The 16,907-nt window shown below is 41.2% G+C and overlaps 1 protein-coding gene across 2 annotated transcripts; it reads right to left on the reverse strand.

Annotated features, from left to right (window-relative positions):
• Positions 1-204: 204 nt before the first annotated feature.
• SLC25A51 (solute carrier family 25 member 51) lies at positions 205-15,418 on the reverse strand. 2 transcript variants are annotated; one of them, XM_036888403.2, is made up of 2 exons: positions 15,205-15,418; positions 205-4,420 (listed from the first exon to the last, which is right to left on the reverse strand). In XM_036888403.2, the coding sequence occupies exon 2, from the start codon at positions 4,376-4,378 to the stop codon at positions 3,485-3,487; it is 894 nt and encodes a 297-aa protein (XP_036744298.1). In that variant the 5' UTR covers positions 4,379-4,420; positions 15,205-15,418; the 3' UTR covers positions 205-3,484. The 2 variants fall into 2 exon arrangements, with proteins under 2 accessions (XP_036744298.1, XP_036744297.1); XM_036888402.2 differs by having other exon boundaries at positions 15,240-15,413.
• Positions 15,419-16,907: the final 1,489 nt, after the last annotated feature.

Below are 16,907 nucleotides of genomic sequence, written 5' to 3' on the forward strand. Positions count from 1 at the left end.
TTGAGAAACTTATCTGGACCTCCTCTTGACCAAAGACGACACGTAAATGAAGGATTTTTCTATCTGCAAAGTCACCGGTGAAATTGCTAGGAGTCAAAGTAGTGCGCTGAATGTTTTATCAACAAAAAGACAACAGATCAATCTGCGGCAGGAAAGGGGAGCGCTGGGGACCCTGACCCAGCCACAGGAGAAGACCAGATAGGGTGGACTTAAAAAAACTTTATTCCAAACAGAATGAGCAGAAGAAGCATGTTAACTCTGAAACATTTAACAGATTTCATTTAAACTCAGTCACAAAAGTCGGAATAAAAAGTTTTGTGTGCTAAACCACTTATAATAATGAAACTTTGAAACGGAAACATGTAGGGACTCCCTCACAATTTGGGAGCCATTCAGGCAAGCAAATACTTAACTTTATAGACAGCACTGACAACTAAAAATCCTCAAATTTAAGGAGAATGCCTGTTCAAGTCTTTGATATGCATTTATATGCACATAAGAAAACAATTATTTTCATTTAAAAGAAATCCAGCCTGTTTTCCCTTCCCTCAAATGTGACCTCCCGTCTCACCTTCCCTTTGACTGCCTACCCCTCACACTACAGTACTGCATCCACTCTGGACAGCATCGGGTCCGCACGACTGGCAGACTGTGAAGCCCTCTGGACCCCACTTATACATGTCTCCCCCTCCCTTATCTGTTTGCACAGGCTTGTAACAGTATTACCTCTGCAATTCAGTTAGGGAGTTTCAGGCCTCCAAAGATGATTATATATACACAATTCTGTTTTATTGCACAGTTCACAATATACAGCAAGTGGTTATATAACCATTAGGTAAGATGAATATTGACTGAGACAAAAATATAACTTTGTCTCCAATAACAAATGAAACAAAAATATACAAATCTGCCACCATATAGAGGTTGTGTTTACTCTGTGGTGCAGTCCTGAGGGCTCATACCACTCTACGTGTGCTAAATATAGAACACATAACATACTTCTGTGGCATCAGACATGAAATAGAGGCAAGACCAGAAGTGCCTTGTGTACCACATATGTAACAGAAAGGCCACTTTTAAAGCTTTTAAACAGTTCTTCAATCATGTTTACCTTTTCAAAATTCATACTGAAGGTAAAAACAATAGTTAGAATCTATTACTAATAACATATTGACTTAAAGTTCAGATAAAGCTGTTGGCTACAAGTTCTGTTGAATTTTTTGTTAATTAAGAAGTCTATAGGACAACACAAAACCATGCATGGTAATGGATTTGTAGTTTGGTCTTCAAAAGCTGTAAAAACTGACAAAGAAATCCAAAAATATAAGTTAAAACCATTAAAAATATTTATTGTTTTTAAATGCCACGTTTGAGACAGCAGAAGCCAAAGCACCCTCCTCAAAATTCTTATGTCACGGAAGTGCTTTAGAACTTAGGTTTCTATCACCTGCATGGAGTGTACCGATCTAAGGAAGCCCTGGGACGCCAATCCCCAAAGCATGAGCCCAGGCTCTCACCTGCCATGTGCTGAGCACCTCGACATGGCCATGAGCACGCAGGGGGACACACACACGTGAATGAGGGCACGAGGCACCAGAGCTCTCCTCATTCATTTCTGAAATTCCACCTGCTTCAGATTCCGACTATTCAATAAGCCAAAGGATGCTGCTCACATTTACATGGTGTCAAATTCTTATTTTCTGAAATCTTTACATCTGCACCTGGGTTTCTAGAACTGCAATTCTCAGCACAACATTGTCAAACAGAGCTGTTGTAAAGCTACTGAGCTTCATTGCTGCCTGCCACATGCTTCCTTACCCTCCACAGTTGGAAAAGGGTTCATTCTATCTGACCAGTCCTACTGCATTTAGAGGTAAACATCTTTTTTGGACTATCTGCCCATGAACTGAGTAAACTATAAAGACCCTGATTTTATTTTGGTCAGTAAGTGATCATACTCATATGCAACTACCCAGAATGATGACAAACTGATAGTGAGAAACCTAACTACCTCCTCTGCCACACTGGATGCTGGCAATCTATATTACATATTATTTACAGATGTGGATTTTTAAAAGATTGATAAAGTACTTTTCTACAACATCTTGAATGTTTTATTAGTTATTCAACTGGTATGAGTCATTCTGCCTTATTTACCTGGAAAAAATATTTTAAAATCAGATTCTTTTGACAAGTTTTTGTCTATTAGTATGCTGTCCAACTGTTATCAATTTCTGGAGTTTAAAATTAACCCTTCAAGTATCTTTATTTAGGTCTTATCATCTCAAACTGTCTCACTGTTTTAATGACAAAATTGGGTTCCCAAAATGTAAAAATCCTAACAGAAGTCTATTTTCAAGAATAAGATAAAGATAGCTAGCACTATGGGTGAAAGCTATTCTGACGTGTTTTCCTGCTGGTCTCTTGTATCATTTAAAAGCCAGGAAAAAAAAATCTGGGCTCCTGTTAATAGACTTCCAAAACAGAATTTTTATGGAAGTGTTTAGGTTTTAAAAGGAGTTTCAAGGCAACAGGATATATGACTATGACAAAGCACTACTCAAAGAAGAGGACCCTCAGCTTTTCACTAAGACGGCAACAATAATTCAAAGAGATTGAGCTAGAGTTTGCTCTACGTGCAATTGATATGAAACTTCCTAACAGGAAGAAATGCCTGTAACAAAATTAACTCTCTACCTCTTTTGGCAATGAAATAAGTGACACTAACATAAGTGTATTTTGGAAGGGTTTAAAGTCACATTCAAAACTACACAGAGAACTTTCAAACCTAGACAGAAAAGTGGGCGCTTTCATTAGCTGCTTGAGTCTGCCATGTCTGACAGAAATAGTCTAGCTAGTGACCATCCCAACAGGTGCTCAGTTCCAAAACTAATACAAGCAACTTACCACGTTTCATGCCTATGCTTAATAAGCTATTTTTCTTCTCTGTTCTGCTCTTTTGTCTTGCCAGGTACGTGCTTAAGTTTAACAAAGACTACCCTTTGCAACTCCTAAGAGCAGAGAGGCAAGAAATGGAGTAACAGAAATAAGCTTGAGACCCCACAAGGCCTTTTAAGGGCCTTTTCTCTAGCTGGTCATGGCCACTTATGTTTCAATACAGAAGGTTTCAAAGACTTTTGGGGAAAGGAATCATATCTTGGCTATTAGTTTCCTTGTCAAAAGCCATCACAGAGGCAGCTATTATTAAGCAGGCCTTCAGCCTAAAATTCCCAATGATCAAACAAAACAAAACAAAAACCAACCCCGGCCTTAAAAAAAAAAAAGAAAAAAGAACCTCAAATTTCCCTAGTGAAACCTTTCATCTGAATTTGGTGGTGCTTAAGGAAAACAGCTTTGCCCACATTCATTGTGCCCTGGACTTACGATGCTGCCTGGTATTTGGCCAATTAGGAATGAGGCCAAATTGCATTCTTCTTAGAAGGTTCTATTTAGTTGATAAATGGCACATAACTGATAATTTCTTTCACATAATCTTTAACAAGAACTCGTAAGTAGCATTGATTATGCCCCAAGAGATGAGAGACCGATGGTAATTCAGATGGGCACCTCTGAAAAGATTTGTCAGCTTCTTGTCCCGTTCTAGCCAGATTTTTTGGAAAACCTTAGGAAAAGACTGAAATTCCCCACCAATCTGAGACTGCATGCGAGTTTTTACAACATTAACTGGGAAAAACAAGATTCCCAACATGGCACCCAATAGGCCTCCACAGATAAAATCATTGACCAGATGAGCACTGTGAGTTGTTGCCGTAGGCAGATGCTCCTTAATGGGACCCCGGAAGCCAAAAAAAAGGACATTGCTGAACCCGTTACGGAAAAGAATGGGTACCAAGCCTCGATAATACTCTCTAATTCCATGGCATTTCAGTGCCTTAAAAGCTTGGTAAGTGTTTGTAAATTTGTCATGATGCCTGTGGTCCTGCAGCAATGTCTGGACTCGTTCCAGTGGAGTGAAAATGGCTTCTGTAGTCCCTGCAAGGGCTGCGGCCATGCTACGGGTTGCAAACTCTGGGCTGCTGATATGCTTACGGAGAAGGCGAGATAAATCCTCATACAGACCAAACATAAGTGCCAGGGTAGTCGTCTTCTGCATTAATGGGGGAAGGATTCCGCGATACAAGTTTCGAAACCCATCCCTCCTGAGCTGAAGTACTGCATCCCTGGTTTTGATTCCATACAGCTGTTGCCGGAAGAGGACCTTCTGAATGGGAAAGGTGATGGCCACATTGTTGAAAGCTGCACAGCAGCCACACAAGTAATGCTTCATTTCACCGACATCTGCAATGTGAGGTGATATATCTTGTTTTGAAGATGTTAGGATTGGCGGCCTCTTTTCATGAGCTTCTGAATCCATCATGTTGCTTAAGATCTTTCTTCTTCATGAAGGATTTTTTTTAACCTACAAATGGTAAGATAACAGGTTAAACCTTTATATATAGTGCTAAACACATGAAATTTTTCCCTTATCCTTTCTCCAACCTCTGCACATTCTTATATTTTCCCTTTTAGACTAGATCAGTAGTTCTTAAAAGTATTTTCAGAGAACCCCTAGAGGTCCCTCCTTTTCCAACTACATATCTATGTGAAAGTAGATTTTCTGCGTATACTTCAACCAAAACAACTTCTGACAACAGCCGGAATATGCAGCTCTAAGACTCACTTATCTTCCAAGCCAGACATTAAATGACTTGCAAAACTGTAAAAATACAGTCTTCTCATTAATATTTTGGAAAATAATTTTTTCATGAAAATGTGTTATGTTAACATGTAATAGGTTTCTCATTGTTATTTTTATGTGAATTAGTAACCTTAAATTGGTTTTAATTTCTAAGATCATGAATATTAGTCCATGTAAATAAAGACTCTTTGGGGTCCACAATAATTTTTAAGTGTAAAGGAGTCCAAGTGTAAAGTGTAAAGAGAGCAAAAAACCTGAGAAGCACTGAACTCATCCACACACACTGCCCTCGCTGCAGGGCAGCACACACCCTTGCCCTTCCAAAATAGAGTCAAAGTCTTCCTGTGAGAAATAAAACACAAGACATGCATTCACCCACTCAGTTTCTTAGTATATATCCTGAACTAGACTCCCCACTAAGTGCTACAGATTCAAAGACAAGGGACTACCAATCTAATAGACTGCCAAGGTGAACAACTCCATCACAGCATAATACTTTCAGTGATACATGCTGCGGGACCTGGGTCAGAGACCCCAAGCATACCCTCTGGGGGGTGGAAGCTGGGAGAAAAGGGTCTAGGAAGGCCTGCAGGTATGTACTGTACTATACACTATGTTCTAACATATTTAATTCTCCAAACAACTCCATAAAGTGAACACTATTTCCCCAGTTTAACAAATGAAAAAAGCAATATTCTCCTTGGTCCGAAGCTAGTTACTGGTGAAGCTGGCATCTTGAAAGTCTGACTGACTCCAGAGCTCATGTTCCTGCCATCATACCACAGATGGCAGGTGGTATGATGACTTGGGAGGCTGCCCTGGGACAGAAAGTGGCTACACCGAACCATGCTAAATAGGATTTAAAGCCTAAATACAGGCTTAGTCCACTGAGTGGAACTAAGGCAAAGTCCTACCCCCAGAACACATCTGCTGTCTTAAGACAGGCAAGATCATTCCCTGCCAGTCATCAAAGTCTGATTCCCCTCCACCCTGTACCCCACCCCCAAAAAGATCCACATAACTGGATCATCCCAAACAATTTCTACATCCCAGGAATAACCTTTACTTGGGGACTAAAGGTAATGTTATTGTATTCTAGATCTATCGGGCTAAGTATTTTAAATTTGACTTTAATTCCTTAACAGCAAGAGACCACATTAACTCAACAGCAAAAAGTTAACCAAATTTAAAAAACGAGCAAAGAACTTGAATAAACATTTCTCTAAAAATATACAAATGGCCAACAAGCATATGAAAAGATGCTCAATATACCTTATCAGAGAAATGCAAATCAAAACCACAATGAGGTATCACCTCAGACCCATTAGGAAGACTACTAGTAAAAAAGAAAGACAAAGAAAAACCAGAAAACAACAAGTGTGGCTGGCGATGTGGAAAAGTTGGAATCCTTGTGCACTGTCAGTGGGAATGTAAAATGGTGCAGCCAACTACTGGAAAATAGCAAGGAAGTTTTTCAAATAATTAAAAATAGAATTACCATATGATCCGGAATTCCACTTCTGGGTATCTGAACTGAGAGCAGAGCCTCCAAGAGGTATCTGTGCATCCATGTTCACAGCAGCCAAGGGGCAGAAGCAACCCAAATGTCCACTGCTGAATGAATGGATAAACAGCATGTGGTATACCCATGCAAGGGGATATTATGTGGCCTTTAAAACGTAGGGAATCCTGTCACATGCTACAACATAGATGAACCTTGAGGACTTTATGCTAAATGAAATAAGCCAGTCCAGACAAAAATGAAACACCTAAAGTAGTGAAATTCATAGAGACAGAAAGTAGAATGGTGGTTGCCAGAGGCTGGAAGAGAGGGGAATAAGGAGTTATTGTGTAATGGGTATAGTTTCAGTTTGGTAAAATGAAGAAGTTCTGGAGGTATATTTATAACAATGTAAATACACTTAACATTACTGACCTGTACACTTAAAACAGGTTAAAATGGTATATTTTATGATATGTGATTTTTACCACACCAGAAAAGATTACATGTAAGGGCCTGGTTAAGTAAATTAAAAAAACAAAATAGGTCAGACATACCATCTAGACCTTGGACTTATAACAAAAAAACAAAAGAAAAGGAAACCCAGGTTCCTTACTTTTTTTCCTCTGCGTACTACACACATGCTGTACTACAAGCATTCAGGACCACAGACTTTAAGAAGAGAAATGTAAGCACCAAGAAGGTGCAGTGCAGAGCTGAGGCACAAAGAAGACTCAGAAAGCACCAGTTCTTGAGCAGCTGCAGCTGCAGGAGCCAGGTAGGTAGCACTGAAAACACAGAACACACGCATGCACAGCCATCACTTCCCTTCCAGGAAGAGAGCCTAGGGGAATAATTATCAGCACAATATGTACTCAAAGATTCAACTACAGGATATTCACAACAACACTCTTAACAGAAACACTGAATAAAAAGTAAACACTCAACAGTATGGGACACACTGCATTGGTGAGTATGTAACATCTGATGGGATGTCATAGACATAAAAAATTAATGAGTAATTATGGTTCAGCATATTAATTTTGAATTTTAATGGTGCTAAGGAAATTTTAGATAGCAGAGAGCTTTTTCCTGATCAATAAAATGAAAACAGAAAATAAGAATATTTTTTACTGGGATTGCATAAGCCTATTTTTATCACTATGCATATAAAAAAGCTAAAATGAGTTTGTATTTTTAAATTTCATAATAATGTTGTATTTCCCAAGTTAAATTTGTCTCAGTCTATTCAACTCTGCTTTCAGAAGTTAGAGACAGTGACAATAATGAAGGTCTAATCAGGACAACAAAAGGCCAAGTGACAGATCAATGAGACGAGGTCCTGAAGCGACCAGAGGCGCAGCGCTGCACCTGCGTGAGGCTGCGACCGCGGCCCACGCACGCCCTCCGCCCCACACACCTGGAGCGCGAGCGGGCTGCGGGGTATGCTATGTCAGGTGTAAACGGTGCAGTCGGGGGCCACTCAACAAACGCCAACCTTCCCATTACTTCCTTCCTCCCTAAATTCTTTTCAGTAAAAATATTTTTTATATTTGCCTCATTCAGACTTACAGGATAACATGTCAAGACGACTTTCATTGGCTTGCTGGGAATTTCTTCTTTGCCTGCTCTTACACTAGCCTTTTAATATACTTGGAGAATTAAATTCAACTAACTTATTGAACTCCTTACAGTTCCAGGCACTCCCCTAAGAGTCAGGGACTGGAAATAAATGAGGACCCTGGCCTCAGCGGAGATAAGACAGACTAACATTAGACTACATTGTGATTAAATGCAATCACAGGTATAAGGGCCCCATAGAGGAAGAGGTCATTAACTAGCGGCCTAGAGGGAGGGACAGGACAGGATATGACCTCTGGGCAGAGCTCCACGTGCATGGGGTGAGCTCGTTAGCTAAGGTGGCACAGGCTTGGGTGTAGGTCCTGTGGCAAAGGAGCAGCAGCGCTGCTCTAGTTTTTACTTCTTTGTAACTGAGGTATGGCTGACATACAGTATTATACTGTACACAACACAGTGGTGCAACACTCACACACTGTTATTAAATCCTCACCCCCACTAGTGCAGTTACTATCTGTTAACACAAGAAGATGTGACAAAACCACTGGATAGTCTCCATGCAGCACTTCCATCCAGTGTCCAACCTATGACTGAGATCTTGTGCCTCTTTAACCCCCTCCCCCGCGGTAACTAGTCACTTCTCAGTGTCTGGGCTACTGCTGTTTTGTTACTTCTGTTTTTCTTTGTTTTTACATTCCACAAATAAGTGAAATCATATGGTATTTGTTTTTCTCCACCTGGCTTTTTACTTAGTGTTACAGCCCCTAGGTCCATCCACGTTGTTACAAAGTATGACATTCCTGAGGATTCACTCAAGTACGTCCTACTGGAGCATGTGGGTGGGGGACTATGGGCGGCAGACAAGGATGGAGAAGCAGGCTCAGACCTGTATTATGAGAGACCCTCAGGAAGATTCCAAGACTTCCTGACACTGTTATGTACTATTTTTTTCCTTTCATATGTGAAGCAAGTGAGAACTATTTTCCTGAAGCTGTTGCACCAACATCTGTGTGCTCTCTTCCTATGAAACAGACAGTAAGAAGAAAATGTAGCATCGGCCCTAAGTCTGTGGAGTTCTAATTGACTTGCTATCATGTTTCTATTAGAAAAAATGACCTTGCACTTGGTTGAGAAGAATTATGCCTGGACACCATTACAGGCCCAAAGTCTGCCCGAGGGAGGTAATACAAAGGGTCAGGAAACTCTTCCTCCCACCAAGTCACCTGGTTACAGCTACAGAATTTGACAGTGCCAGAGGCCTAACCTTTCATTATCCACCCTAGACTGGGGAGCCATACCACCCCTGGGGGCCAGAACACTGCTCACCCAAAGAAACCACTTTTGGCAGAGGGCTGGAAGCAGTGGGACTTCTATTTGCTTAGTACTTCCATGCATGGGGAATAAAGGGACAGTAAAAAACTGTCCCCTGGTGTTCTGAAAATTTGTTCCACTGCAATTTAAATAACCAAAGTAAGGCCTGGCTCTTACAGAGGAATTACTTCTACTTCTGGCAGGTTTTAAAGCAGTTAGGCTTTAAAGCATAGTCACCTATATGCTTGACTAAGAAAGGTCACATTCTTTGGAGCTGGGCTGCCTGAAGAGTCAATAAAAAAACCATTTAAATAGAAATTCACAAAAAAATGTATGCAACATTTTAGGAAAAAATTTACACATTAAAAATACACATTTTAAAAAGATTTTTTTTATTTTTAAGAGAACACTTTTCTAAGAGAAAAGTAAAGTTGCAAATCATTTAAATATATAGACATCCTCTCCTCCCGGACGAGGGCCTCTCCATCTCCCCAGACTAGTATGTCAGCCCGACCCTAGTCACACTCACTCTGCCCCTGCCCGCCCATCCACCCACCCACCCATCATTTAAAAACTACACAGAAGAGCATTCTGCTAAGTGAACAGAGCAAGGAACGTGACAACGCAGTCACAAACTCCTGGGAACAGCACAGAGGCACCCTGCTGTTTTGAAGAGCTACACGTTGTTCTACCGAGTCTAGTCAATGGATGTGATATATGCTATTTATTCTATCTTCTGGTTATGGTCACTGCTTTGTTTCATTTTTTTCATTTTCTGCTTTTCTTGAATGATGTAATGGGGAATCTTGCACCCTTACTCTGCGTGGGTGAACTCTTGCAAGTGTATCTATCTGTAGGGTAAATCTCTAGAATGAGATTTCTGGCTCCAAGACAAAAACATTTACATTTGAAGGCTACTCCAAACTGCCCGCAGACCGCTTACAGTGATTTACATTTCCACAAAGTGAAAGCCAATACCAGTTTCCTTACCATTTCCAGCACCAGGTATTAAAACTGTAATTTCTGCCAATCTGATTAGTGGGGGGAAAAAACCCTCATTTTGTCATTTAAAAATGTTTAATGGAACTCAGCATTTTTCATTTTTACTGAACACTAGAAAATCTTTCACTATAAATTTTCGTGTTATCCATTTTTTAAATTCATTTGTAAAATTTCTATATAAAGAAAATAATCCTAGCTATATTGATCAAATTGTGGCAAATATTTTCCCCACTTATCATTTTTGTGATAATGAAGTGCTTTATTTGGATATTAAATCTATTGAGCTTGGCTTCTAGGTTTTGTGACCTTAGAAGGCCTTCATTACTGTAAAACTGTAAACAAGTAATCCATGCTCCCTTCGATAACTCCTGCGGTTTCATTTATCACCCATACTGCCAACCTCTCTGGAATTTCAGTGTAAGAGTGAGGCAAAGATAAGAAAGAGGTTGCCTAAAAAAACTGGCTGAAGAATTTTCATCACTGGTTAGCATGATCTAAACACCCATGGGAATTTGCATTTATTTCTGCACTCCATTCTGTTCACCACTAGCTTAGTACTGTATTTCTTCTCTAGTACCCACCTGCTTTAACCTACTGTACATCAGAATAGATTTCATTATCTAGTAGGGTTTCCCCCTGTACTCTTACCAGAATTACCAATGTTCCTGGTTTACACACTTTTCCAGGTAAACTTTAGTATATTTTTGTCATATTCCTCCCCCAAATCTTGTTGGTATGTTATAGTGGAAGTGACTTTGTAAAACTTAAAACAGTCACTTTTGCAAAACTGAACCTTACTTTATAAGAACATGATGTCTACTTGTATCTTTTCACAAACTTCAGTAGCATTTTAAAATGTTTTCATATAGACATTGAGTATTTCTTATGTCTAGGTATTTTATCTTTTCAGTCAATTACAAATGGGCTATTTCCTTCCAATTAATTATCTAACTGCTTTTTGTCTGCATATGAAAAAGCTACCAATTCCCGTGCATAAAGGTTAGGACAAGCCAACATACTGAATCCTCCTAGTATTTCTCCGGGTTTTTTTGGTGCATTTTCTTCCATTTTATTGGATTAACAAATACTTCCTAACAAAGTTATATTATGGTAACAGTGAACATTCTATTTTTCCTGACATTTGTGGGAACTATGCTAGCCATTACTGTTAAGCATAACGCTGGATTTTGATTTGAGAAACAGGAAGTTCTGTCATCTGAGTGTTCATGATCCAAGTCCTAGCAGTTTCACGATTATACAGAGAAATAAATCATCATGACACAGAAACATTCACTGATCAACTGGCCCATATAAAATCTCGGGCCTGGTGTTTTGGGGGATGGCAGCTTTTGGTAACTTCAATTCCTCCCATCGCTGCTGGTCTGTTAGGCTCTCTCTCCTGGAGACAATTTTGATAACCGGATTTTCTTTAAAAAAAAAATTCTGGTTTATTTACATAGTCTTATAAAGAAAGCTCTTACTGTTTTAAAAAATACTTCTAATCTGTGTAGTTAATACTCCCTTTTTTCTTGAGCAGAGAAGTCAGTTTATTTAACTTATATTCTTCCTATTCCAGCAAAGAACTAGCTCTGGAATTTACCAGTTTTACTATTTTTCAGTTTTTAAGTTTGTTATTCCTCTTTATTCTCTCTCTTCTCTGGCTTTGTCTGGATTTATTTTATTCTAGTTTCTTGAGTTAGATGCTAATTTTTATTTATTGTTTCCTAAATTGAGTGTGTAAGGCTATGTATCTCCTTTTGAGCAAAATTTCATTACTTTTTAAGACAGTCTGTGGATAATTTTGGTCTAATTGATGGTTCATCTGTATCATCTCATTTCTTTGACATGGTGGCTTTGAGTTTGATTTATATGAACTCCTTTCCAGAATCCAAGCCCATTTGGCTTTGTGTGTCTTATCATATTTTTTACGCTCAGGAGAAGAGCATCATTCTTGTGGCCCAAAGGGAAGATCAAACAGGGATGGATACTGATAGATGGCAACTGTCCCGTCCACCATGGTTCGATGAAAAATCCACCCTAAAGCTGAATGTCACTGGTGGGAAAACAAGGCCACTATAGGAAGCCCCAAGTTTACCAACCCTATTTTGATGACAGCAGGACACTGATCACAGATGCATAAGAGCCTGAAATATCTAGGCTCCATGACAGTCTAACTACAGAAAGAAAAATAAAACAGCCAATCCAAAAAGCAGCCATCTTTCTGCTGGACTGTACTGAAATGCAGGGTGAGGGGGAAAGAAACAGAGAACTTAAAATGGATAAAGTAAGAAATGTTTAAGATACTGCTATTTTGTCCTGAAATTTTAGTCCATTCTGCATAAATAGGGTTTTATGGCACAGATATGAAAAGCTATGGCTCTGATACCCAGCTGTAGCCTCACTGATCCACTGACTGTATTGTTTGATTTGCTTTCCTGGAAAAGCATTTTTTGCTAAAAGCTGTACAGACTTACTACTTCATAGCTAGCAGTACTTTAGTAGGGTACACATTGCAGGATTGTGCTGGGCAGCTTCTGAAGGCTCAGTTTCTACAACTGTTAACTTGTTGCTGACTTTACTGGGCTAATTCCTGTTTCAACAGCTGTTTCCTTTAATTCAAGATACAACTACTTGTGTATAACAGCTTTCCTTTGTGAACCATTTTTGTGGGTGTGTGTATATGTATTTGACTTGAGGAAAATTGGGGGGAAAAACAGTTTTTAAATTTGTTTAAAAAAAACCTTCTGCCTGTTACATTTTGTGCTCTTAACCAATTAAAGAAAAAATGCATTTTTAGTTTAAAAAAAGAGTTCTACAGATACTTGAGAAGTTTGCCAGGGTACAGAGTTTGATGACTATTAATCACTTAGTCTTCTGCATCCTTACTTCCCATGTTTCAGCTGACAGATGAGTCTAAAAACTTTTATTAGTACTATGCTGGGCAATCTAAGATTAACCAACATTAATAAATAATTTTAGCATAGAAATGCTTTCTATCTATATAATGCTTTGCTCTTCAGAGTTTCAGGACTAAACGATGTTAAAATCAATAGAAACTTTATGATGAATACATATGTGATTATACAATAACACACTGAGACAATTTATGAATGTAAAAAAATTCATATTTACATACGGAACACACAATATATAGTATTCTAAAGTCATCATCTACAAGCTTTTAACGATGTATGTTTCTTGATAAGTTATCTGTATACCTGAAAATTTTATCTGTATTCATTTTTTATTTTACTGGAATGGTACTTAAACTACTTCCAAAATCTTGCAAATTACAGTTATTTCATCTAGTTTATTATGACTTATCATAATAATGGGGACTGTTACCAAACAGAAAACCGTGGCTAACAGAAGTCAGCCAGTCATTTTATTGACCACTGTACTGAACTATTTTAAGAAATTTTAATAACATTACTGTATGTTTGGAGTCTCAGATTTTAAAGAATAGGCCTGGACACCAGGAAACAGAAATGTAATGAAACCCTCACAGATTTCACAGATTTAAAGCTTTCCCTCCAGTTTCATCCTGGAGTGAATGGTGTGAATAGGTTCTTAACGAAGCAATAAAAGGAAGCACAGTGTGCACAGTATTCTGTGGCAATGTGCCTTAGGATTTTGCATGTTTATACTGTAAATATGGCTAAATTTATTTGCTAAATGATCTCTATATTAAAATTCTTTAATGTAGGTAATTATTTGGAATTTATTGCAAAATTTATTTAACATAATTTTACACTTGTTTGCCATCTAAAATATTTAACCTGTCTCAAAAGGAAATAAAGTTAATGAGTTGACTATCAAGCAGGTGCAAATGTCAAATACTTGTGGCGTAAGAAAACAGTAAACTCTAAATACTCACTGTAATTTACAGCCACATGGATAAGCAGGACCCAGCTATGAACCCAGCCCAAAGGTCTTTGTGCAAAAACTGTAAAGAAGCTGACTGCAGTTCTCAAAGGACGTGAACTCTCCTAAGTCAGCATATCTCAGACAGCATTCAGCAGAATGGGTTCAAGTCCTACTTATGACATTATCTTGCTAATATAAATATAAATATAAATATAAATATAAACCAAAGTCTCTAATTCAAAAACCCACTTCTCTGGGTTTACTTTAATCTACCAAAGGAGCGACCAGGTAAATCCATTCCTCGTACAGATAAACAGATTGTGATTTTTCCCTGAGATGCACTGACTCCAGACCCAAAGCGCCTAACCCGTACTCTGAAACCACTAGGATGTGATACCAGTCCTTGCACCTTTTGAATCCTTTCAAAGCAAGGGCGCAGGAGGCTCAAACATGCGGGATCATTACACACTCAGTTTAAGGGCTTCTCTTTGACAGCTTACAGTCAGAAAAACAAGGTGGAAATTAAGACCAGCTGTGTTCAGCTGTAAGGGACAAAATAAAGGTTATGCCCAAAGGGTAAATAAAACTCAAGCATCGACATGCTCCGTCCAGCTAAGCTTAATACCAAAAAATCGGCACAGAGATTTACAATTAACAACACCGCCCCTTCCCCCCAAAAAAGCCTACAACTGAGTCGCCTACAGCGCGATGCAACATGGTGTCGCAGAATAAGCCCTACCTAGCAGTGGCTGCACTTACCGCTCTCCAGGAGACCATTTCCCCAATCTGTGACAACAGCGGGGAGGGGAAAGGGCCCCCTTCGCCTCCCACACTCTGAAATAGACTCGGGAATGCCGGAACCCCAGACCCGGGGGACGGGGGGCAGGGGCCCTTCCGCCGTCCCAGCGCCGTCAGAGCCGCTCGGCCCCGAGCGCAGGCACAGGCCGGCCCCTCCGCGCCCTGCGGTTCGTCAGCGCCAGGAGGCGCCTCCCCGCCCGGGGCGCGCCCAGATGAACGCGCTGCCTCCCCGCCCGGGAAGCTCGCTCCGACAGCCAGACGGCGCCCGGGACCAGCGAAGCCCCGCGGAGGCGGGACAGCCGGGAGCCGAGAACGGACCCGCGCCCCCGCGGGCAGCTTCCCCGGCCCCGGCCGCCGGCCCCTCCCGGACGGCGCACGCGCGGGGGCGGCGGAGCGATACTTCCACAACCTCAACGCAGAGGGAGTTCCCTCCCGCCTCCGCACTCACCCCTTGTTTCCCCCTCGCCGGCCTCCCGCACTCACCCATCGCCGCGGGTGCTCAGTAGCCGCCAGCCCGCAGGTCGGCGAGCCCGCGAGCCTGCGGCCGCGCAGGCGCAGACCTTGACCGAAGCCAGTGCGCGGGGCGTAGCGAGACGCGCTGGGAGGTGTCCGAGTGCGATCACGTGAGGGAGACGCCGCCGCGCCGCCTCTGCGCTACTGCGGAGTCAAAGGACGGCGCCCCTACTGCGGGCTACGGTTGACTGGGGCGGGGCAGGTGTAGGGTCACCCATCACATCTGTCGTGAGGCATTGGGGCTCCGCCAGTCGCAGTACTAGACGCTTGGTGCCGTACGGTGGCCTGGCCTTGCCACAAGCGGGCAACGCGTTCCCCTGTGCAATCTGCGGGAGGAACAATGGGAATTCACGGTTGTGGGTGGCCAGCGCGTGAGCTTAACACTTTAAAAGTGCCTCGTCTAACTCCCCTCTGTAGCCTTGGTTAGATTCCATTAAACCCTCGGAGTGGCCTTTTGTCAGCTACCGATACCGCAATTTTCAGAATACCTGTGTGTGTGCTTTAGGACATACAAATGACTTTAAACCCTGTTTCCAACCTCAGACAAGTTTGGTTTTTGGACTCCACTGACCCGGAGTTAGGTCAAGTCATAGTCCCGACATTTCATGGGAATGGCGTTGGACAAGTCACTGTCCCTGAGCCCCCCCCATCTCTGTCTGAAAAATAACACCTGCCTTGCATGCATCCCTCTGCCCTCATAAGAACCACTGGGAATGATCTGACTAACTTGCAAACTGGAAGGCACACAACATGGATGGGAGGGGTTGAGGGAAAGGGAAAGGTCAGCCTGAAGAGGAGAGGCTCTTCAGGAGGTTTGTCAGTTTGTCAAATATGTGCAGTGTATAGACTTTACTTGGATAGGCAACTCCACTGGAGTGAAGTGTTAGAGCTTAAGCTGTAGCTGGATAGCTTTCCCTGCCCCTTTCCCCCAAAGAGCACTTCGTAGATACTGACTTCAAAATATGTGTGGTCTGCTTGAGGTGGTCTGTTTAACTGCTTCTTGGGCTATGGGAGACATGCTACCTAATTTTATCACACACTCTACTGAGGTACCTACTGTGTGCTACTGTGCCTAAGCTCTCTTGAAGGAGCTGAGAGTCTAATAAAAGATATAAAAACAAAGGACTCTGGACATTTAGAAGCACAAAGAGCTTTCCCCTAGAGAGCGAGCCAGGAACGGATTCATGAGGCAGAAAGGGTTTGAACTGGGCCGTGGAGGATGCATGAACAGAATTTGGACTAGTGGAGAAAGTCACAGAAGCAGGAGATAAGATTGTAAAGGTCACCTGGGGGCTGATAGTGCAAATCTTTCACTGTCAGACACTAGCACCTGACATCTAATAAGTGTGCAGGTTAGATTTGGGGCCCCACAGGATAATGACAAGGCATTCACCTCAAATTTGTGGTTGCCCTGTCTTGGGTGAAGTTATGTTCAGATGTATTATTCAAAATATGAATAAATCAGGCAGGCATCCATCATGTTCAGAAGCATAGATAATTCATTTCAGATAGGAACGGAGAAGTTACTGTCCTGTGGTGAATCCTGAAGAGGAGGAAAATATTTAAGCTAAGTCCAAACTGGGACAATACTCAAAAGAGTAAGGAAATGCCAAGCCAACAGGAGCACTAAGTGGAGTT

The sequence above is a fragment of the Manis pentadactyla genome, chromosome 3 (assembly GCF_030020395.1).
Source record: "Manis pentadactyla isolate mManPen7 chromosome 3, mManPen7.hap1, whole genome shotgun sequence".
Taxonomy (NCBI): domain Eukaryota; kingdom Metazoa; phylum Chordata; class Mammalia; order Pholidota; family Manidae; genus Manis; species Manis pentadactyla.